The sequence below is a fragment of the Caretta caretta genome, chromosome 2 (assembly GCF_965140235.1).
Source record: "Caretta caretta isolate rCarCar2 chromosome 2, rCarCar1.hap1, whole genome shotgun sequence".
NCBI classification, from domain to species: Eukaryota; Metazoa; Chordata; order Testudines; family Cheloniidae; genus Caretta; species Caretta caretta.
This window is the reverse complement of record NC_134207.1, coordinates 190,414,631-190,439,139: the sequence shown is the minus strand read 5'-3', so window position 1 is coordinate 190,439,139 and position 24,509 is coordinate 190,414,631. Positions and strand designations below refer to the sequence as shown.

Below are 24,509 nucleotides of genomic sequence, written 5' to 3'. Positions count from 1 at the left end.
GTTTTCTATTCGCCCAGAGGAGCAACCTTCTCCTCAGCTCATTGGTCAGCGCTATTAGGCGCATGCGCCTGTCGCAATATTACTCTTTGCCGGAGCGCCTAGCAAGTTAGCGTAGCTCGCCTTTTTTCTCCTCCTCCTCCTCTTTTCCCTCCACCCCCCTTCACGCTTTCTCCTTCCTCCTGGTTCCTGGCTGTGTCAAGAGGCGGCTGCCGCCACCACCATCGTGGAGAGCAGAAAGCTGCCTCCGAACGTTGGGGTGGCTTCGAACCGGCTCCTCGAGGCGCGAGCGGTAACCGTTGGACGGTACCAACTGCCTTCTGCCGAGGAGAGACGCCCCGCCAGGCGGTACCGATTGACACAACCCCGCACCTGTTGGTTCTTTCTTTCAGCCGCCTCCCCGCACCCACTCGGGGTTCCGGCGGCTCCCCCTCAGCGCGTGAGGCAGAGAAACGCCCGCTCGCCCCGCCGCAGCCGGCTCGAACCGGAGCAGGCGCCGTAGCCGCCGCCATGGCCGAGACCGAGGAGAGGAGCCTAGACGACTTCTTCGCCAAGAGGGACAAGAAGAAGCGGCGGGAGAAAGGGAGCCGGGGAGCCGCCGCCGCATCCGCGGCCTCCTCTGTCTCCTCCGCCTCCAGCGTGCCGGGGGGAGCCCGGCCGGCCGAGGGGGGCTCCGGGGCCGCCGGGGCCGCCGCCAGCACCGTCTCCTCCGCCAGGGCGATGGTTAAGGTGCGATTGGAGGGGGGGCTACGGTATTGGGGCCCCTCGCGCCCGGGAGTTGAGGCGGGGGGGAGGGGATCGGTTCGGGGAAGGAGGAGGGACCCGGCTCCCCCCGGGCTACGCCAGCGCTTTGCAGCGAGCCAACGACGACCGCTTGCGCCCCGGCGGCTTCCTTTGGGCGGCGGCGGCTTCCTGCCGGCAGAGGGCGGCGCTGCGGGGCTGGCCAGGCCTCCGTGCCTCGGCTCTGGCTGGGTGGGGGCCCCGATCAGGCCGCGAGCCCGGTGCCGTGGCTGCCCGGGGACAGCGGGGGAGGGGAACCAGTGACTGGCTGGCGTCTCTCGGCCGCCCCGCGCGTGCTGGGCCCTGAGCGCCTGTCAGCCCTCGCGAGGCGGTGCTGCCTCCTGTATTTACCGCTGCGGGGGGGCGGGGGGGGTCTCTGCTAGAGCTCTGGGGCTGGAGTCGCCGAGATCGGCCACCGATCGTACTGATGGAGGTGGGGGGAGACTAATACCGTTAAACTGGGGGAGTTAGCGTCAGCAGATGCATCTATTAGAAATGTAATGGCAGGAAAATGACCGAGCCAGGCTTTTGCAGCAGGGACGTGATCTTGCTTTAATGTGCAAATGCTTCGAGCCGGTCTAGTATCTTTATACTTACACTTGGAAAACACAAATTGTGTAAAAGACTCCGTTTGCAATCTAGAAGTTTAATATATCTATCCACAAATAAGTACATCTATAGTGGGCAGCAATGGGCTGACCTGATGTGAATAGCAGCTGGAAATAGGAGGATCCATCATCATGTGACTAGCCAGTCTTCTAGAAACTCCAGAAAGTTACCACGTGGGTCCCTAGCTCTGGCTGTGGACCTCTGAACCAGAAGGGACCCACTATGTGCACTAAATCCTTTGTATCTCAGCCAGTTGAGGCATTGATTTCTGATACCTTTTGTGAATGTAGGGAAGCAGTGCAGTGAGAAGGATAGCGTGCAAGAGAAAACACAAAAATTGCTGTAATAGGTTAGACCACTGTTCCATTTAGTCCAGTATCCTAGCTTTGAAAGTAGGCATTTCCGGAAGCTTTGATAAACTATCCTCTAGAATAACTTCCCCAGAGGGAAGTTTCTGCCCTAATGCAGATTGCTGAGATGTTGAGGGTATGGGAATCTGAGACCTAAATTACATTTCTAACTTGTCCAGGATTAGTGATCAAATCACTTAACATTTTAATCCACATTCCTAAAGTAGAGAGAATAGTTAATTACTTTAGGCTTGTTTAAATAGAACACAAAAAAGCTAACAAAATGAAAAATAAAGACAAGGGAAAATCTTTTAATTTAGAAAATACTGATCTGGCAACAGTTTGCCATTAGAAGGTAATGTAAGAAATCTAAAGTGTTTCAGATGGAGAGTAGCATCCTTAATGAAGGAATAAAGTCTCTAGGCAACCAATCCCAGTAACATGAAGTCATTTGCTATTAATATTGCTACTTTAAACCAGGTCTTGGCAAACAGATATTTGCTTAACAGAGACAGATGTAAATGATAAGGGGAGGGCTCTGGGATAAGAGGCTAAGCCCTGTGCCTCTTCAGCTGTTGGGAAAAACAAGGGTGCTGTTACAGACCCTGCATATGAGGTGTTAATCTTTCATATCAGCCTACAGGAGTTTGAAGTCATCCTCCTTTCCAAAAAACAGTGGGAAGGATGAGACTTGTTCTCTGTTTCAGCCTTTTGGATGCTGTGGAGGTGGGGTGGGGTCTCTTTCCCTTCCTCTCTTGTCCTACTCTTTGGTAGTGGCAGAGGTAACTAGTACTGCTGCTTGTAATTTTTTTCAGGGAGCAGGGTAAAACTAACATGAGTTTCACTGCCATTCATGGGGTTCTGAACAGAAACTATAAAAGTAACCAGAATCTTAAATTTAGCTCTTCAACTTGGCAAAATTATGGTCAACAGCAGATTTCAGAGTAGCAGCTGTGTTAGTCTGTATTCGCAAAAAGAAAAGGGGTACTTGTGGCACCTTAGAGACTAACAAATTTATTTGCGCATAAGCTTTCGTGAGCTACAGCTCACTTCATTGGATGCATGAAGTGAGCTATAGCTCACGAAAGCTTATGCTCAAATAAATTTTAGTCTCTAAGGTGCCACAAGTACTCCTTTTTCTTTTTGCGGTCAACAGCAGAGGCAGTGCAAGTGTTTGTAGTCAAGAGGGACAACATTGCACGACCTGCCAGAGTGAAACACATATAAGGTAATTTTTGTAACCATAGGGAAAAACCTACTTATTTTAAAAAATTTCATCCTAGTCTGCACCCTGCGTGTGTTTTACCAAGCCATGCCTTATACAGCATTTAAAATGCAAAAGAACCTTAAGTCATATTCTGGACCTAGTTAAAAGTTAATCCTCAATCACAACACTTTTTTTGTGATGAAATTGGTGTCTTCATGGATAATTTGATTTGTATGACCTTGCTTCTAATTGAGAATCTCCAAATATATTCAGATCACAACCATCGTGAACAGCGTGAAAGTAGCTAAATGCACTAATGTTGTATCTCTTGTCCTGAATCTCAACAGACTATTTTAATATGCATAACTACTACGTTCAGGTAACAAAGTAGATAAATAGGAAATTTTTAAAAGTTAGTTGCCTTTCCATACCTTTTAGGGAAACCCTGGTGCTGTAGTTTCTGTACTGCTTGCACTTTTAGTTTTCTCATGAAGTGGTATCAAGCTTATAAAAATTTATTTTTGTTCAGGAAGAGGATGAATGGAAGGAATTCGAGCAAAAAGAAGAGATTGACTACAGTGGGCTCAGAGTTCACTCCATGCAAATAAGGTACCACTGGTTTTTTCATCTTTTACTAAGAATAGCTTTTTGCTTGGAGATTGAGCTCTGCAGAATCTGGTTTAACAAAAGGTTTGTAATACATTGTAGCCAACAATTCACATTGTAGCCAACAATTCTATGTAGGCAAAAGTGAATTTGGATTTGGAAACTCTACAGATATAAATGGAAATCTAGTTTCAATAAGGAGACCCTGAGATCACTTTGTCTCATGCACTAAGACAATTTTGAGTTGTCATATTCAAGGTGGTGTATCTGTAACCCAGTTCACTCATCACCCTTATTTCCTAGATTTCTCTTATTGGGGTTTCCAGCTCCACACAAAGCTTTGCTTTTTGGCACAACAGTAGTACTAGCAGGATTGTGGCTCCAGAATATTGATCATCTTGGGTTCAGACTTTAGAGAATACTTCTTCACATTCTCCTACATAGACCATATCTTAGAGCTTTCTTGGAGGGAAAAATAGTACAAGACAGTCAGACCATCCAGTTTCTTCAGTCACTTCAGCCCCACCACAGAAGTAACTGAATCCATTTACCCCACAATCCACTCTCATTCTTGGTGTAACAAGAGTCCTCAGCCTAAACAAGAGTCCTCAGCCTAAATATTGTCACCCTGAAGAGAGGAAATAATACAACCACTGGCTTGTTGAGTAGTGTCCAATAAGGACTCTTCAAGCCACTTTCTTCTGAGGCTATATGGGGCATGCTAGTATCCTCTGTCAAGGACTCCCATGATTTAATTGCAAAAACTTCTCATTTTCATGTCCACTCTTGTGTCCATTGTCCAGCAGGTCCCTCCTGTGATCATCTGTTAACTGACTTCAGACCAGGCTACTTGGGTAAATCCTGGCCTAGGATACTAGCTTGGTTTGAGGGAATAGGGGAAGGGCGGGCATGGTATGACCACAATTGTACAGGGCACGTGGTATAATCATGGAACATAAATCACATGAACTGAATGACTTGATTTTTTCAGATGAATACCCTAAAAACTCAACACATTTATTCTGAACGACACTATGGCCATGACTTGTGTGAACAGTCAAGTGGGCATTGTCATTCCTTTTCTTAAAGGAAGCCAACTCCTAGTTTGTGATCCATGGATCTGTCTGAAGAGAGCAGTGGTTCTCAACCTGTGGCCTAATCAGTACGCAGCTGCAGCCCATGTGACATCCTCAGGGCTGTACAGGTAGTATATATATTGTGTGGATGAAGTCCATATAACACAGAGAGCGGCATATGTGGCCCACACCGGTAAATAGGTTGAGAACCACTGGAATAAAGTCTGCAACCTGACTTCCATCTACCCAACAAATGTGATGCTCCAGTGATCTGTGGCTTTTGGTCTTGAAAACAGCTATACTTGTTTTTTCCATGGAGGCAAAGTTCTGGACACTGACTGCTATAACCCAGTCATTGGCCTAATCTTGTAAGTGTCTAGTGATACTTGGATGTCCAATTTGACACTTTAAAGCAGACTTTTCCAGAGGGCAGGTGCTTGGAACTTTACGAAAATTAGGACCCCTTTAAAATGCCTAAATCTTGCATCAAAACTACTAATTGCTTCTTTTGGCCTAATCCAAGTGTGATCTAATTACCATTCCAAAAGGCTCATTCCTTCTTGGTCATAATGATAGTTCCATGTTAACCAAGCAGTTTTTTGCCCTCAGAGCTGCTAGTCCTGTTGTTGTGTGCCATTTAATATTTCTTCACCAACCTGACATTCCACATACCCACAAATATCACTTAGCTGTTCAGAGACTAAAGGGAAGTAACCAGTAAGGACTTTTTAAATGACCATCTCACTTGGAAAGATTTTGCTAATCAGGCCTTCATCAGAACTTGACTTGCATCTTCCTGATGTGATTCTTTCAATGGAAAGTCTCTGCAGAATGTTTTTTTCTTACCTTCAAGGAAAGAAAGCACTTCCAGAGTGCCAGTCTTGGATGCTGGAAGTGCCCCACATAATATGATGGGATTCCTGAATATGCTTCCACAAATTCTATGTAAAATAGATCTTCAGTCCTTTAAAACCTGTTCATAAAGTACAATCCCTGTATTGAAAGCTTCTTTCAATTCCTAGATTTCAGGTTTTCTACAGCTTAGTTTTTGTTTCCTATCAAGATCACTAGTCACTGCCTTTTCTTCAGCAAAAAGTCCTTAGTCCTGACATCTACGGTATTATGAAACCACCCAGAGCCGTGTGACCTGTGTATAGGTGTCTTGTAGCTTTACATTTTTGAAAACTGACACAGGCCTCAGTTTTGCATTGTGACTCATTCCATGAAGTCAGTGTCTATTTTGTAAGCATAGAAGACTCAAGTTTTATGAAGAGTTTTAATCAGTGTACACAGTTCCCATCTTGAGTCTCTACTGCTATAGATACATCCCACTGTACAAGTCCTACTCCTGAGGGAATTCTGCACCAAAAAATTAAATGTTCTGTGCACAATATTGTAAAATTCTGCATATTTTATTTGTCAAAATATCACAATATAATCACACCATTTTCAATTATTTGCTGGCAAGTATTTTGAAATAAATTACCAAAATAATTGAAATTATGTGATTATATTATTTTTGTGTTGTTTTGACAAATAAAATGTGTAGAACTTTGCAGAATTTTAAATTTTTTTGGTGCAGAATTCCCTCGAGAGAACCAGAGTTCTGTGTGGTGCAGTCTGGGTGCAGGCAGCCAGGTAAGGGTCTGGGGGCAGGGAGGAATCTGGATGCACAGGGGCTCAGTGCAGGGTTCTGGGTGCAGGGGGAATGGGCTTCTGCAGGGGAGTCCAGGTGAAGGTGGTTAGGGCTCAGTGGAGGGGATGGGGAGTGGGGCTTGGTAGGGTCGGGGGTTAGAGTGCAGCTGGTAGGGGTCTGGGCATGGGGGAGGGGGCTCCTGCTGCAGGGAGTGAGGGCTTGGGGGGCTCAGTGGGCTGGGGGGGGGGGTCTGGGTGCTGGGGAGCTCTGATGCAGTGGGGAGGGGTCACTGTACAGGGAGCTGCTCCCCCTGTCCGTCCAACCTCTGTGCATCTGGATCTTCTTTTCCTTCCTTCCTTCCTCCCCCCCGAGCCTCAGCCCCTGCACCTGGAACCCAGAGCCCCCAGCCCTCATTGCCAAGGCTTCTGAGACTTGATTTGACCCAGCCCCAGCTGCTCCATGCAGAGATGCAGGGGGGACTCCATCTCCATCCTCCCCACACCTGCCCAGCTGGGACTAATGTCCCTGGGCAACTGGGGCGTCTGCAGACCCCCCTTCCCGCTCAGTGATTTACCTCTTCTGTGTGGCCCACCCACCAACTGACAGGTATAAGCTGGTGGGGGAGAGAAGTGAGTGAGCACTTGTGCAGCTTCTCTTTGCTTCCCCACAGAAACCATTTTCTGCAAGGAAGCAAAGGGAATCTGCAGGAGGGGGGACATCTTTCTGCTGCGTTGCAGGGGCACAGAATTTCTCTAGGAGTAAAGTCCAGATAACTTACTCTTTTAAATCAGTCTGTAAATCGTTTTGCTAAACTAAGTGTATCAACATCTGAAATGCTTAGCTAGTGTGGCTATTTGCTTATTTTATAACCTGACTTTACTCATTAGTTTGGATTTTCACTGACCTAAAATGAATGCTGTGAAAAATTAGCATAGTCCTGATATAAAGTAAGAAATATTACTTCAGTGTTCCTTAAGTAATAGCCAAGATAAAATTTAAAATCTACCAACCCAGTTTGGCTCACAGGCGTAAGGAACTAAGTCTTATGGATTCTGCTGGCAGGAAATACCACTTGTCACAGAATTGTATTTTAGAACGTAAACTTTCATTTGCTGTTTCTAGCCTTATGGTTGCAGGGAATCTTAAACACTAACAAAATATTAGGGCTTCTTGAATCTTCAGGCAGTCTGACAGTAATTCTGAGGTATAAATTGCTCCAGTCACTACAATGAAACTAATTCAGACCTCAAGATGGCAGTTAAATGTTGACAGCTTACTATCAGAGATCACTTTGGTGGAAACGTCCAGCTAGAATGGTGCTCGCAATCATGGATTCCCTTCTGCTCCTTTCTCAGGTGTCGGTTATCTCAACACCACTTCAAACTAGCTGCCAAACTCCAGCTTTTCTGTAGAAAAGTTTTTAGTGCCTAATTATCTCTGTACAAAAACTTTGAGCAAGATGAAAACATAAGGACAGCACAAAACTGACCAGCTAGTACAGTATGTGTATCCTGTGTCTTGAGATCTCTATTCACATTCATTTAGGTAATGAATTTCATGATTTAAAAGTGAAACTACTGCAGAAGTTGACACTGCATATCCCAGGGCTTGATTGTTAAGTTGTTGTAGTCTAGCAATAATGAGAAGATGGCATTGATAATGAAGGAACTAAAGTCTTTTTTCACACGCTGTATAATCTTTTTGGCAAGTGTTTAAATCTTTTGGTTATAACATGCTAACTACTATTCCACTAGTGAAAAAGAAGATGATGAAGGTGAAAAGAGAGAAGAACCAGGTGACAACTGGGAGGAGGCTGGTGGTGGTTTAGAGAGAGCATCTGGTCCTTGGAACAAGACAGCTCCTGTGCAAGCACCTGTTGCTGAAACTATTGGTAAGTTTTTCTTGTCTCTTTCACTGGCCTGTAAAGACATACCAACTTTAAATCTAACTCTTAAGAAGTTGAGATAGAAGTCTCCGGTATTACACCTGTCCCCAGAGCTCCCTGTCAGTGTTTATAGTACTAAACTCTTCTAATTATTTCTTCATGGGTCTTTTTACTCAATAGCAAACCTGACTCTGCAGGGAAAAGTGAAACTGAGTAGACTGTGCTGCCAAAGGTATAAAATAGTTTTCTAATTTAAGGTATGGTAATCTTGGGTGTTGTGATAGGAGTTAATCTTTTAGACAGAAACCTTTACATTAATAGGGTCTCCAAAAACTGAAGTGTAGATCAGTTTTAAACTCGTATCTTACGATACACCTTTGTAAATATAGCTAATCTAACTTCCCAGTAGAATATAGACTAAATTAAATACCTTTCAGGAGTGGTATGGGAGAAAATAACATCCAGTTGGTATAGTTTGCAAACTTAAGCTAAGTTTCCTCATTTGATCTCCTCTCTTCCCCCCCCATACTGCCATGATAATTCATAATCACATAGTAGATGAGCAGAAATGTTTGTAGTCATTATCTGACATGTAATGTAATGATTCTCAAACAAGATTCAATAACTAGTATATCTATATAAACATCTACAGTCCTTCACTCTTCTCGATTATATTGTGGTGAAAGGATTGTCGTCTGATGTTTTGGTTGAGGGAAAGACTTTAAATGTAGTCTCTGTCCAAAATGACTTAATTTGCTATCTCCACTAACAAATCTATCATAAATATTCTCTTGCTTTCTCAATGCACTTCTCACTTGAGATGGGGTTGAAGACATGAGTTGCCATTGGCACTGCCTTGTCTCAACTTTTGACAGCTTCTTGCTTTTTTGTACAAGCAGAATCCTGAATGTAGTGCTATAAATGTGGTAGAACTATGAAGGGATGCAGAAGGAAACTATTGCTTCTTTCTGAGCCAGCTTCCCTTTTCGTCCTTCCATGTGTAAATCACCACCGCGGTTGCAATTCATAATCGAAGCTCAGTTTGGACAAGCAACCTACTGGACTATGTGACAGTTGCCAACTATGGGGGGAGGGATAGCTTAGTGGTTAGAGAGCATTGGCCTGCTAAACCCGGGGTTGTGAGTTCAATCCTTGAGGGGGCCATTTAGGTATCTGGGGCAAAAATTGGGGATTGGTCCTGCTTTGAGCAGGGAGTTGGACTAGATGATCTCCTGAGGTCCCTTCCAACCCTGATATTCTATGATTCTATGCACGGCAGAACCAATGCTCATTATAAAGGATTCAGTCTGAGTTTAGAAATTCTGTAAATTAAAACCTATAATGCTCTTCTTTGGCATGTACCCAGGTATTTAAGCAAACTTCAGATGGAGGCATGCAAAGAGGCAGATGACTAGAGGAGGACAAACTCCTGTTTGACTCAGTCAGATCTTTTGCAGCACTTCCATCAGAAGTTTTAAGCCAAAACCATGTAGCTGTCTCAATGTGGAGAGCAACCAGTTCCCTTGAGCCTTTAAGTATACCTTGAATAGATTAAGAAGGCTTTACCAGAGGACACAAACATACTTAAAAGTGGCAAGATAGTCATCACTGAGTGTAACCAGCAGAGTTGCTGTGGATTTAAAGGTAGTAGGAGTACCTAACTCAAGCTCAGTTTTATTAACATAAATGTGTAACTCAACCCTTAATCTGATATCCCTGCTTCATTGATGCAGTTTCTCCTAGGGCACTGATAAACTACAGAACAGCTGAAAGGTCGGAAAATGACTGCATCTAAAAACTATTAATTACAAATACATTACTAAATAGCATCTTAAATACAAAAAGCTAAATTATGTTTTTATTTTATGACTGCTGATCTTATAATAAACCCTGCTTTTGGTTATCAGGAAAATTTTAAAACTCTTAAGATCCTTACAGTGGGATGTAAGAGCACTTGGAATTGGAAAATCTAGTTAAACTTAATGAGGGTGGGTCACTTAGAATCATAGAATATCAGGGTTGGAAGGGACCTCAGGAGGTCATCTAGTCCAATCCCCCTGATCAAAGCAGGACCAATCCCCAATTTTCCCCCCAGATCCTAAAAGGCCCCCTCAAGGATTGAACTCACAACCCTGGGTTTAGCAGGCCAATACTCAAACCACTGAGCTATCCTTCCCCACTAGCATGTCATGCAGATGTATTCTTCCCTCTTTTACAAGTTTACAGTAGATTACATTTCATTATTTGTTAGCAAATACTTCAGTTTGCTTTGAGGCCATAGGCAGTTTCATTGAACTAAATTTGGAAAATATGGGGAGTACAACAACTTGAAATTTAGCTAGTAATCACAAATGTTAGCAATTACACTCAAGTCCTGTCTAGTGGCTTTTACCACCTGTGACTCTGTGGTGCTGTTCTAAAACTGCATTTAATTTAAAAAGGTCTAGTCATTAGTCGGATAATCTTGAACACTCTCACTAATGATCTGAAACTAAGATCTTCTGTATTAGATCAACTCAAAGATTAGAATATCTGACCATTGGAAGCAAATAACACAATAGAGCCCAAAGCCAGAGCTTAAAAATAAGGCTATACACTTTTTTTTGTTTGTCTAAAACTCTGCTAATAAACTCTTAGTTACAGAAACCCCGGAACCAGTGCAATCTAGTGGTGTATACCGACCGCCTGGTGCTAGGGAGACCAGGACACGGAAAGCACCACAAGGACCACCAGAGATCTATAGTGATACACAGTTTCCATCATTGCAATCCACTGCCAAGCATGTAGATAGCCGAAAGTAAGTATATTTAATCCGTTCCTCTAAGATGCCTATTTAAAATGCTTTCCCATCAGAGGCATAACTCCTTATTTGGTGCCAGATCATCATCTTTCCACAGAGGTCTGTAAATAGCAGAAATGATTAGTTGACGGGGTTGGGGTCTAAATTTTATCATTCCCCTGTCTTTATGGAGATCCCCACCCCATCCCAATGCATCTCAAAGGTCTGAGGAGTGGGACTCCTCTCAATGAGGAGAGAGCCAGATTAGGTGATTACCACTCTCCTTGGCCACCTAGTCCCTATATTCAGGGATTTCCCTAAATAAAACACTGCTGATCTTGACAATATCGAGTTCCTTTCCACATTAATCAGTGCTCTGTGGCAGCTGTCAGCAGGGAAGCAATAGTAACATGCTGCTTGAGCAGAGCTGTGTTATCATGGGCAACTTCAAAAGGGGTTGTGTGGAGCAAAGGGAGGAATATTGTAGACACAGTGTTTCTGCAGTTATTACATTAACCATGAGTTTGGAGGGCAATGTCATGACCCTGAATGACTTTAAGGAGACTCCAAATTGACATTGCCTGAGTTTCCTATCCCTCCCATAGACTCTTTCCCTGCTGAAGGGTTAAATAGACCTCTAACTCATCTGCTGTTATCACCTCTTGATGTGGCATTGATTGATACAGCACAGTAGCATAAGCTTTTTTTCTGGTCTAGTTTGGTGTCTGCCACTTGAACAAGCAGTGTTATCAAAGATGTCTTGGCTTTTCTAGGATATGAGCTTAGGGTTAATCTTAAAGACCAGCATGAGACATTCTGAATTATGCTTGAGTAACATACTAACTGCAGCACAACTCTTTCCATATCTTCTACATGACTCTTAGGTTTCATGTTGCAATGTTCAGACCTCACTGGGAGAGGCATGGACCCCTATTTTCTATCGCCTTTGAGAGAAATGCTATAGCATGATTTGAAAGTGTTAACCCATATGTATTGCGTTATACAGTATACCATATTGGAATGTTTTTTTGGAAATGAAGTCACCAATGTAATCTGAACAAATAGCACAGAAAGGGCAAGAGCTTTACTCTGGAAATAGTCTATGCAGCCTTCTGTTCTCTTGGGGAATGCATGGATATCCTGTGGAATCCAACCCACTTCCTCTATTCTGCATTTGTAGTGTAACTTTCTAATTTTGTTGGTTTTGGGGTGGAAATTGGCTAGGAATTTCACAATTCAGAAGCTAGTGAATAAGACAATTACTGACTACATTTATTTTCCCTTAGGGATAAAGAAATGGAGAAGAGCTTTGAAGTAGTAAAACACAAAAATAGAGGTAGGGATGAGGTCTCAAAAAACCAGGCACTTAAACTTCAGCTAGACAACCAATATGCTGTGCTTGGGAATCAGTAGAGCTGCATACACATTACAATTAAGGAATGCTTTTTTGGTAACCCTCCTAAGGTAACTAAACTACAGCTAACGACTATGATGAACATGCCATCTTATTTCTGCTGGATCTGCTGCGGCAAGTGCAGACTACTTTGACATAAGTGATTGCTCTCGCACTATGGAAGCATAATGTGTTGCAACTTTCTTCTCCATTGGATTTGGGGGAAATTAATGTAAATGGTTGAACAAGATTCATCAGTGTTCTTTAATTACTCTGAAAAAGTATCTACAGTCAGTGGTCATTTCAAAATCTTTTTATGTTCAGATACTGAGCCTTCGTAAGGGTTGACTACCTCAGACTTGCTGCACTCATTGTGGACACCATGTGGATCACAACTTCTGGAAAAGAAGGTTACAGCTGTTTTAGTGGCCATCTGAAACCAGCTTCTCTACTGGGTACCTGTCAGAAATCCTGAAGAAGTCAGCCATTTGGTTCTGATTTGCTATAAATAACAAAGATTTAAGTGACCTTAATGAGAAACCTGTCTGGTGTCCCATCCTGAGGAATCCTTTCATGTGTACCATAGCCTACTAGAGACTTTTTGGAGCATACCACTTTCAAAAACTATCAAAGTATAGTACAGAGCTGTAGTTTGTTTACCTATTTAGATAGAGCTGTACTGAGGTAACCGCAAAACAAAACTCATTCCAATACAAAATTGGAGGGTGTGTGGGGTGGGGATTGATTGGGCTGTTTGCATTAGCCATTTTCACAGTTGTGTTTAAGCGTTCTACAAAATATGCCTTCTCTGTTTCTAGTATAAAATTGCAGTATACTCAAGTAAAAATGTGTTAATAGTGATGAGTTTATCTTGGTTTTCATAATTGGGTTGCTTCTCTTTCTCTGAGGCACTAGGACTTCAGTAGGCTTTGATTTGGCACACAGCAGAAGCCTGTGCTCCCATTCTAGTCTTCAGAACATAGTTTCAAAAAATACATGCAGTATACAGGGCAGTAATAATATTAACCTCAAGATAAGTTTTTCTCTTGTGGCAAAAGTAACAGCTGTCTCCAACCAATCCTGTCTTATATGGGTAAGCTGATATAAGACTCTGAAGGAAGGATAACCTCAAACCTGATGAGTTTTCATTTTATGGCTGCTTCTGATCACCTTGTGAGCTTGCAAACTGTTCCAGGCAGAAATCCTCACTTTAAATGGCATTTTCTCAACTGCAGGAAGCCTAGTGACAATGGAAGGAGTGACGGCTTTGTTCAATTTTTGGCCAGCTCTATTGACTTAATTTAGTGGAGATAAATAAAATGTATTTGTATGCTAGAGGTATAGGATAAATAATACCCAGTTGCTTCTATACAATGAAGAGAATCTGACAACCACCCAAACTCTCCCGGGGCATACCATCTGTCTTTCCCCTTGCTTCATTTAGTTTAGTTTTGTTTTTAGTATGTTAAGTGAGTGAGCACCTCTTTCCAAATCTAGGTTTCTCCCTGTAAATGTGAATGCCAAAAGGAGGGGCTGCAGACTTATTCCCTTGTCCACTTCATACTTGCCAATAACAAAACAATCTTTCTGATGTGGCAGTACTTCACCTATAGTAGACCAGGCTTGGTGGCTCACGCAGACATTACATGGTTAGTTTTGTTTGATTTAATTGCTGATGCTTTAAAGTCTGATTCCTTTGAAGTCGGTAAGAATCTTGCTGTTGACTTCAGTGGGATCAGGGCTTTCCCCTGATTCTCACAATATGCTTGGAATAGAACTGGCCTTAAAGCCCTTGCAGAGTTAACTTTGTCAGTAAAATTTCCAAACTAGCAGCTGTGAACAGATAGACTGATCAAAAGACAAATTTAAAAACCTGAAGATTCATTTTGAGAATCAGAACCACTGAAAGTAGACTTACATTGATACCGTTGGACTCTGAGCCATGTATCTTCCCTGAAAGAATATCTCTGCCAACAAAACATATGTTGGTTTATGTCACTAAAAGTTTAAGATTGTCCTATTTGCGGTAAAGGGAGGTGTCACTCTGTGACATGGTAGAAACCTGAAATACTAAATCCCAACTTTGTTCTCACATTTAAAGGATATTGGAGTTGTTAATACACATGAATCAAGTTTTTAATATACTGTATGATGGGTAGATGAGGCTGTCCATTGTACCTTTATTTGAATTCTCAGGCATGGTTTTGGCAGTGCAAGAAAACCTGTAACATTAATAAATCTAATAAAGTGGAAATATACATGGATCCTGGAGTCAAATGTATCTTTACCTGTAGTCCTAGACTATACCATGCAGCATTTAAATAAATGGAGGATAACTGGATAGCTTTGGGACAGATAATGGAGGTATGCAGTCGTTAAGTTCAAATCCGAGATTAGAAGAGCCAAAGTTAACAGCTCATGGCAATGTTTGGTACTACATAGCCTTCATATAGTGTGGTAGCTAGACTGAGGCCTCTGGATAGTATCTAATTCAAATCACCATCTGTTTTTAGCCCAAGGTGGCATTCTCAGTAGTGTCCATAGACTGAAAGGACAGAAATTAAAAATTATGCATGAGCTTTGAAGCCTTATTTTAAAATGAAGAAAACTCTCACCTTTACAGCAGAAGTACAGTGAAAATATCAGTCAGTGGTATCTAGTTCAATGCAATTTTAAGTGACTACTTGTTTAAACACTCCTGTGGCTAACATGCAGACTTATGATGTAAAAGAGTATATACCTCAATGCATGTCTTATGCAGAAGAGAGATGACACATAATTACAAAGCCGCTAGTATAACAGTGCATCCAATTACACTAAAACTGGTGCACAAGGGAATATTTTGGATTTAAATTTTTGATGGCAGACTAACTTTTAAGGTTAATGATAAAATCACGAAAAATTTTGGGGGAGTGTGGGGAGGGAAAATGTGCTTATACTATCTCCTGGGGCTTTCTCCAAAATGGGATTTCCAGAACCTCAGCTACAGGAATATTGGCATCTATGCTAATTAATTACATCAGAGAGGTAGAACAGAGTTGCTGTTTAACTCAACTCTGTTACTCTAGACTGGTCTTGCTTAGTCTCAATCCAAAAGTAATGAGGAAGCAACAGCTACATAGTTGCCATGTATGGTATTTGATTTCCACTAGTTTAAACTATTTTTTGTAGCTGGCTTTATCAAACTTGTCAAGGATAAGTGTCCTTATAATTTTTTTAAAAATCTATTTTTAAATCATTCATTTAAGTCTTCACTAGGGTTCTCTGACTTCATGGGTGCTCATTTCATATCTGAATGCATGGCCTTTTGTTCGTGGAAGCTACTACACTTCCATATGCTGAAATTTTTAACCCATCTGATTTCCTTGGTCTGCTCTGAATTTGACAGCAACAAAGAAGGCAAGACTCCTGGAGGGGAGTTTACTTACTCTTGCTATGAAAGTCAGCATCTCGTAGACACACAGAGGAATTCTATAGTTATGACTCTTTGCCTAAGTGCCAAAACTCGATAGCAGCTAAATCTTTCCTTGACTTAACACAATTTCAGGTAACATAAATATGCTGCTAATTACACTCTCAATAGCTACATCCCTTTACCTCCTCAGTAGTGTGAGCTATTCAAAGAAATGTACTTCAGAAAATACACCTCTCTGCTTGATATGTATGATAATCCTGCTGAAACAAATACTTTTAAAACCAGGTGTCTTTGGCCTTTTTTTGTTTTGTTTTTGTTCTGAGCACAAAAGAAGCATCTTCATTCTCTTGTGACCTGTATTGTAAGTCTAGCTAACTGCAGGATGCTCAGTCTCAGTTTTTCCTAAATAGACTTCTAAGGTAAGACTAGGTATGGGCATTTTCATTCTAAACTCTGTGTGTGTGGGGCGGGGGGGGGTTCTGAATCGGAGTTTAAATGAGATGGTGGTAGAAAACATGCTGGTAAAATTTCAGTAATCTAAAACAGCTGTGTCTGGCACAATACTCACTTGATAGTAAAAACTGAAAAACATTTTGTTCTCTGTAGAGTTGAGTAAAAACTTTCAAGGAAAATTTAAGTAGAAGTTAAAAATCAAGGATCCAAGTTTAGAAGGGGAGGTGTTAGTTTGGGTCAGCTTTAGGTAGGGAGAGAAGGATATTCAGTTTATAGCAGATATCAGAATAGAGCACAAGACACCACTCTGATACAAATTATATATAATTTGTATCTCCAGTGTTAGTTTGGATAGAAAAGAGGTACTGCTTATTAAGGAAGTAACTTTGCTTCTCAAGCACTGTTTAAGGTAGCTGTTGTGTGTTTGGTTTCAGACACAATGGTACAGGAACAATTTGAAAAGGGTAGGGAACACAAAAATAAGGCCTGTAAGTAATGGTTAAATTGTTGTGTACAGGATAGAAGGAGGAGGTTGTGTTGGAGGAAAAATGCAAAAGCTTCTGTGCTGAAGAATGCTACAGCAATGAAGAGGAGCAGTCCTTATTGGTCAAAGGTGACATGCATCGTAAGATTTAAATTGAAACAAAGAAAGTTTGAAAATCAATAGTGGGGGGGAAGCCTCAGAATGCAAAAAAATACATATTGGAAAATGGCCTTTGGGGAGGTTGTGGAATGGCCATCTGTACACATCTTATAATCAAGTCTCTAAACTACCACACCTGTTTTCAGTAAATTAGGATAGTGCCAAGTTGCAAGATTCATTTATCTTGAATGAAACAATAAAATAATAGTGTAAGATCTAGTTAAAACAAAAATAATTTCCCCCCTCCAACGACTTAGATAAAAATTGTGACACTGATCCAAATTGTTCTGAAGATATCCATGTGTATTTCCTTTTTTCATGAAGCAATTTCTAATATGTTGATTAAACTTTTATATGCAATTGCTCAGGTACAATACACTATATATCAAGCTTAGTGAAGTTTCAGTGGGCTACCTAACTAGAATATGGATATTCAAGGTGGTGTACCAAAGTATTAAATCCTCAGAGAAAAAGAGTGGCACATCTAGGAATACTGACATGGAAGATCTGGTCTAAAAACAAGAACACAAGAGGAAGACTGGTCGAAAGTAGTTAAGGCACAAGTCTGAGAAGCAAATTTGGGTTCTATTCTCAGTTCTTTCATTGACGTGCTGTGGAACCTTGGGCAAATAATTTAACTTCACTCTGTCTCAGTTTCCCTAGCTGTAAAACAGGTCATATTTCCCTACCTCACAGGGGTGTTGTGAGGCTTAATTCATCCTTTGTAAAGTGATTTGAGACCATTTGATGGAAGGTGCTATAGTGTGCAGAGTATACAAATGAATTAGTCCAATGCTATTGGTTGTTTCAGTTATAATAAAAGAAGACATCTGGATTAGTTTTCAGTACAGTAGTTTAATACTACTTTAGGGGAAGCTTATATCTATGAAATGTAATATACATTCTATTATATTTAAGTATTATGGGATCATGTAACTACAAACTTATAATCCATACGTTCAAGGGGCATAGTTAAGGTTGTGCATTCAACCTTTAATTGGCATTTCCTGATTTTGTGTAATTAACTATGCAACCCTAACATTGTATTAACATAAGTTGTTTTGTTTTTGCATGGAATATATTTAAAATCAGTTTTGTCATTTTATAAACCCCATGATGGAAATAAACTTCTGTTCACATTGTTGTTTAATACCCATCTTTTACAATTTTCAGTCTTTAAATTTTTATTTAAATGTGAACTAGAAATGTTCACTAATACAAGTGTATTCACAGAGAATTTACTCATAATGAGAGTTGGTTGCTTATAGCAGGAGGTGCTCTTCTTTCCCCTCTCCTTTTTCCTCCATTATTGTTCTTTCTTCCACTTACGTATATTGCAGTAATATCCAAATGCCCATTTATGCTAGGTACTGTGGAAACACATAAGAAGGCCTAGCTCCTACCCTGAAAAGCTTACAAACTGATTTAAGACAAGAGGACATAAGAATAGGAGGAGACGAGAAGGGAGGACAAAGGCAATAAAAGTAATAAGCGTGGTTATTTATTGTGCTTCTGTTGGGAAGGTGTCTGTGAAATAGTAATGGGGTGAGGGTGATGGGAGGGCAGGTGCAAAACATACAGCCATTGGGGATGAGAAGAATGATGGAGGTAAGGGTTGGCAGGAGGAGAGCAGGAGGTATGCTACTGACCAGGTAGGATGTAAGAATAAGGATATTCACTGTTATTCAAACATAACTTGTCAAGTAACTGCAGCTGGAGGACTTGGAGCCCAAGGAGCAGATGTGAAGAAATATAACTGACACAAAAAGACTCTTGAAGTTCTGTCTCAAGTTCTGTTCTGTTTGATGTTGGGGATTTAAAGGTCTACCTTCAGTGCTCTTGCTGATGGTGCCCATGTGTGTTGGGAGACCAGGTGGTCATGGTGGGGGCATGCAGCAGGCCCCAGTTTCCCCAAGCAGATGCCCTCTGTCTCTTGTGGGTGTTGAACTGGAGAGAAAGATGGATGAAGTTTGGCTGTCACTACCTGGCTCCTCTGCTACTGCCATCACCTCCCTTTCTGCTGGTGTTTTATCATCACAGCACCCAAAAATGAGCTGTTAAACATCTGAGTTCTCTCAATCATTATTTTCCCTCTCCACATGAGTATAGTAGTTATTGTCATGCTCCAACAGATTGTATCAGATATTTCAGGGGAGATTCTTGTCCGTAGCTGACCAGTGAGTCCTGAAACATGAGCAATAACCTTTCCAGCTTTTTTTATCCTAGCTAGTGTAACAACAGATATTCTACATGAAGCAGTGAGTTCTACAGATTAGAGACTGAGTTAAAAATGACCTTTCAATGAGTGTCCTTTTTTCCCTTGATAAATAGCAGCACTGCTTTACGATGACTATCGGCTATTCAGTTGGAGTCTCAGATCTTTATCTCATCTCTTATTTCTTTTCTCATTTCAAAACTCAATAATCCTACTCTTGCAATCCCTCCAGGTATGAAAATCTTTCCCCTACATCTGATCGGTTTTTCCTTTTGTCTTTCTGTGATATCTTTTGATATGGTGATGAAAACAGAGCAGTGTTCAGCATGAAGACCTGTGAGAAAAATATATGCCATAATATTTTTCCATATTCTCTCTTTAATGCAGCCTAACAACTTATTCGCTTTCTTGACTGCAACTGCACATTGAGCAGAGGTCTTCATCGAGCTGTCCATGGTGATGCCTACGTCGTCTCCTTGAGAGATAACAACTAATTCAGAACTCATCAGTGTGTATGAATGGTTAAAATTCTTTCCAATATTCATTACATTGCATTTGTTTCTGTTGAATTGTATCTGCCTTTGTCTTGCCCAATTATAAAGTTTGTTAGTTTCTTCTGGCATTCACCATCCTCTCTAGTGATGGCAAACCTAATAATTGTACATTGACAGCAGTTTTTGCCACCATGCTATTCACTCAGTTTTCAGCTTACAAACGTATACCACCATTCTTACCAGTAATCGCCGTGGCATGCCCTTATTAGCTTCTGTTTTTGTGCAGACTTGATAATTTCTTCCTGTTCTTTATTTCCTGTCTTTTATTCTTTGATGTTATATTTTCTTACTTATTCAATTGTGATAGCAAAGAAATCGAGTCATGACCTTGTCCCATCTTCATAAATTTATATGTATATTGCAGTCTTCATTGGTTAAAGTATCTTCATGTGTTTTATTTTTAAACTGAAACCCAAATTCCTGATCCTGCATCTCTTTCAGAAAATGTGACTCTCATCAGAAAATTTCTTCGATAATTTCCTTTGTGCTAGCAGCATCTCCCACAATTCTGGATATCTAAGCTGTTCTCTCTCTGAGGCTCACAGAAATGGATCAGTGTTTTGGCATTATATGGTCTGGCCATGCCTCTCTGCTCCTACTTGCTGCCAGATGAGTTATTCCCAAGATGTGAAATCTGCATAACATATTATTAACAAACATTCCAGAGATAACAAAATAACTATGTACATTAGACCTAAGAAGATGATCAAATGGTAATGATTCCGTTTAATATCTGACTGACTCATGAGCCATCTGGTGGGGTAGGATTGTGGGAGACTACTAGCAGAAAGGAAATTATCAGTGAGAAATATTCTGTTCTGCAGTGCAGTCTCCCACAATTCTGGACATCTGGGAAATAGCAAGCAGTGAACGGGGGTAGGGAGAGAGTTATGAAATAAAAATTTGGTAGCAAGGAAGTGTGTGAGCTCACTCAAAATCTGTACTATTTCTTAACCACTGCCTGCAGCACCTTCCTCCCAAAGAAAGCCTCTGCAGAAGATAGAAGGTCCACCTTATAGTGCTTAATGAAGTTGTTAGCGGTAGATCAAGTGGCCGCTTTGCAAATTTCCAAAGAGGACACGCTTGCTTGTACTGCCCATGAGGTTGCTAAGGATCTCGTGGAATGCCCCTTGATCCCCTGGGACAAAGGCTTCTGGTTGATCTGCAGGCTTCCACAATACATAATCTAATCCATCTAGCGATGGAGGACGTGGAAGTTCTAATTCCCTGGCATTTTGGATGGAAGGATAAGAATAGGGAACCTAAGCGTAGATTCAGTATACTTGAGATAGATATTCCATGCTCTTCTCACCTCTAAGGTGGACCACACCTTTTCAGTTGGATATTGTGGTTTTGGACAAAATGAAGGAAACACAACTTCTTAGGAAGTGTGGAAGGAGGAATTTATCTTACAAAGAGAGGATTCTGGTGTCCTAAGCATCACCTTTGTCCTTGTGGAACATGCAGTAAGGCTCCAGTATAGATAAGGCTGCCAGTTTCAATGCTCACCTGGCGGATGTGACAGCTGCTAAGAAACAAGTCTTAATGGATAAATAAATCAGAGGCTCGAAGGGATAGCTTGTCAGAGCCCTCAAAACTAGCAGAAGGTCCCATTTTGGGAAGAGTGGCTTGGCCGCTGGTCTGGCTAATCAGATTGCTTGATTAGCCAGACCAGCTAATCTGTGGATTGTCTGCCCGAGAGCCCAAGGATCATGTGAACAGCAATCTACTAAGAGCAGACACCTGACATGTAATGGTACTGGCTTGAAGGCCTCTTTCTATGCCTTCTTGGAGAAAGTCCAGAATGGTTGGAATGCTTGGGATTTGCTAATATTATAGTCTTGGCACCAGTTGTTGATTCTGGGCTAGATGAGGAGTATGTTTTTAGTGTTGATACTCTCCTAGACGAAAGCAATGACTATGGAGGACAGATTGAGACCTGTCTGTCAGTTGAAGCCGTTTTGGGTCTGGATTAAGAAGAGGACCTTGCGAGAGGATGTCCAGTCTCCATGGAAGCAGGAGAGGGTACTCCAGTTTCAGCTCCATCAGGTCGGAGAACCAAGGTCTCCTCAGGCAATGAGAAGTTATCAATATTAACATCACCTGTTCTTGTTTCATTTTCTGGACCACTTTCCCCAGTAGTAGAAAGGGTGGAAACGTGCAAAGTAGGCTCTGCGGCTAACTGTGCAATAAGGCCTGTGTCTCCATGTACTTGGGATCTGCCTTCCTTGTGAAGTATTTTGGTCTCTTTACCTTTGTACAATTAGCAAAGAGGTCAGTTGAAGGGAGGCCCAATGTCTTAATGACGAGATCAAAACCTTTCTGATTCAGGCACCAATTGGAGGAGTTGACCCTGTGCCTGCTGAGCCAGGCTGTTTTTGTCTCGTCCCCTTTGATGTGGATTGCTCTGAGGGAGAGGAGGAACTGTTCCACCCATCTCATTATTTCCATTGCTTCTGCATGTAGTGCCGGACTCCTTGTTCCCCTTTGGTTGTTTGTACATGTGACTGTAGTGTGGTGGGCTGGAACCTTTGCAGAGCTAGCTTGACCGTTTTCAGCTCTAGGAGGCTTATGTCTTGAATCTTTTTCTCCTCATTCCGCAGACCCTGGGGTCTCTGAATGAGCTCCCCAGCACTCTATGGGAGGATTTTGAGGCTTATTCTCAGGAACCTGCTCAGGTTTCAGAGCCAGACAGCTGACCTTCCTCAGTGGAGGAGTCGTCCCAGGACTCCTGGATTTCTTGGGCCTTTTCCTTCCCTGTTTAGCCTTTTTAGATTGGTTTTTAACCTTTTTTGTGCACTTTGGGAGTGTAGAAACTCTGCTGCAGCCTTGGTGAGGCCTTTTGTGGCCTACCTTCTGTTGGGATCTGTCTCCGAATCCTCCCTGCTGGCTCCCATTCCCCCTGGGAACGGGAGAGGAGTGAACTCATTGTCATGGGAGGAAGGGGGGCTGATTAGAAGCCCTGCTTCTTTCCTCAGGGCACTAGGGACCCACTTCATGATTGGGGGGCTGGGGGGTGGGGGGGGGAAGAAGGACTTGTGGCACTACAAGCCTCTCCTCTTTGTTCAGCAAGGATCCATTGAGACTTACGCTTTGAATGGCCGGGTCCTCCTTGCATTTGATGCCTATCCCTGCTCTGCACTGGGATTCCTCGTCCATTCCCTCCCCGCCCTCTTTGAATTCACAGCTGCATCTGTGGATGGGGGACCCCTCTTGCCTGTCTGACTTGTAGCCCTGGGACCTAATGGAGTTAGGGATGGAAGCCTGGGTGCAGGCTGGACACAACTTGCTATCTGTGAGCTGAGAAGGCTGCCTCGTATATGCCGCCCTGCTTGGATTTGACCCAGTGCTTTCTTGGCTGCTCTGCCATGCCTGTATGGGACAGGCTCAGGGAGGGTTAAACCCCTGTGGGTTTAACTGGCGTGGGGAGGAGAAGGAATACTGAGGAGGAATAACACTGCTCCCCACTACCCATAAATGGGGCGGAAAAGTTAAAATAGAATGTGTGAGGGCCGAAGCAAAAGAAACCACCACTGGCTGCTGCTCCGGGAGGCAGAGAATTTGGCAGCAAGCAGGAGCAGAGGTGCTGTGGTCAGATTTTGTGGTGCCAAAACACTGATTTGCCTCCACAAGCTACAGAACAGCCCAGATGTCCAGTATGTTGGGAGATGCTGGGCTGCAGAAAACACCAGACTTGTCCAGATCAGATTAAAACTGTAAAAGCAGCTTCTCATTTACAGGAGCATGCTGGAGAACTAATGAACTGCTAGGCATATACAACAGATGCCTGACTCTGATTTCATTCTTGTGTAACTTCATTGACATTAGTGGAGTTACTCCTGATTTACGCTCCTTTGAGATCAGATTCAGATCCATTAGAGCTTGGGTTGGGACTTCTCTTTTGAAGTCTGTGTTGTTTTCTTCTTCTCTTATGGCTACTTAACAAGCTGAACTTGTTGAAGTCTTCTACTTTATACTTCACTCATTTTGAAAGCAATTAATGAAGCAAAAATTATACCCTCCAGCAGACTCTGTTTCTGCAAGCCCTCCTAATCAGGACAGTGGCTTAACTGGCACAGTGCTGTTTCTGCTGAAGTATGCTAAGCAAACAGATTTCACACTGTTATTTAAGGAACAGTAACCCATTTCTTTTGCATTTAGTTACTACAGCAAGATAGAAGGAAGAGTGGTCAAAACAGGGAAGTAGTTAGTAATAGATAGCTATAAAGCAGAGTGAGGCAGTAACTAGTACTTTGCTAGTTCAAACGCCAAACTTATGCTTTTGGACACAGTGATGTAGCCAGATGTTAGGAAATCTTTAAAGATATGGGAGGGTGCTTTGCAAAGAATTTTAAGAGGACATCTTGGTGCACAAAAAGTTGATATTGAACTTGCTTTCAAATATCATACATGGGAACATCAAGCCGCAGTAATGTAGTGTTTCTAATTCCAGCCTAAACAATGGTGAAAAGGAGAAAAACAGACAAATAGCTACTATAATGTCTAACACAGTTTGACGTCTACCAGCTGTCTGGAAAAAATTGTGGCTGGTGATGGCTTGGTACAACAGAACTTTTTTTTTTTAAATTGAAGTAGAATCACAATCTGACCTGGTTCTGTGACTCCCCATATGGATCCCGCAGTTTGTACAGGAATATTGAAGGTGGCCCTTATACTATATATTTTATAGTCCTAAAGAAGTTAGTACATTGGGCAATAATTTTATCAGTGAATTTTACTATGGTTTGCTAATTACAGCTTCTGCATATGACTCATCTTCTAAACATGTAGCATGCACACCTCTTGTCCTTTATCCATGTGTTAGAACAACCATATCCAACGCTGTAAAGTATTTTGTGACAGTTCCTCTGAAGAAAGCTAAAGAAAATAAAATTTATTTTATCTTTTACA

The 24,509-nt window shown here is 42.0% G+C and overlaps 1 protein-coding gene across 6 annotated transcripts; it reads left to right on the top strand.

Annotated features, from left to right (window-relative positions):
• The first annotated feature begins 121 nt into the window (after window positions 1–121).
• On the top strand, window positions 122–24,509 carry CDV3 (CDV3 homolog). Of its 6 annotated transcripts, XM_075125696.1 has the most exons (6): window positions 122–726; window positions 3,473–3,552; window positions 8,016–8,152; window positions 10,784–10,943; window positions 12,212–12,261; window positions 12,643–14,582. In XM_075125696.1, exons 1-6 carry the CDS (start codon window positions 508–510, stop codon window positions 12,657–12,659), a joined length of 663 nt encoding a protein of 220 aa, XP_074981797.1. In that variant the 5' UTR covers window positions 122–507; the 3' UTR covers window positions 12,660–14,582. The 6 variants fall into 6 exon arrangements, with proteins under 6 accessions (XP_074981797.1, XP_048694767.2, XP_048694766.2 ...); XM_048838810.2 differs by lacking the exons at window positions 12,212–12,261; window positions 12,643–14,582 and adding an exon at window positions 19,432–24,509; XM_048838809.2 differs by lacking the exons at window positions 12,212–12,261; window positions 12,643–14,582 and adding an exon at window positions 16,704–17,979.

Coding starts and splice junctions, on each gene's coding strand:
- CDV3 (XM_048838808.2), top strand. CDS start 508: ATGGCCGAGACCGAGGAGAGGAGCCTAGACGACTTCTTCGCCAAGAGG. Junction 3,553..8,015: donor GTTCACTCCATGCAAATAAG/GTACCACTGGTT, acceptor CTATTCCACTAG/TGAAAAAGAAGATGATGAAG. Junction 8,153..10,783: donor ACCTGTTGCTGAAACTATTG/GTAAGTTTTTCT, acceptor ATAAACTCTTAG/TTACAGAAACCCCGGAACCA.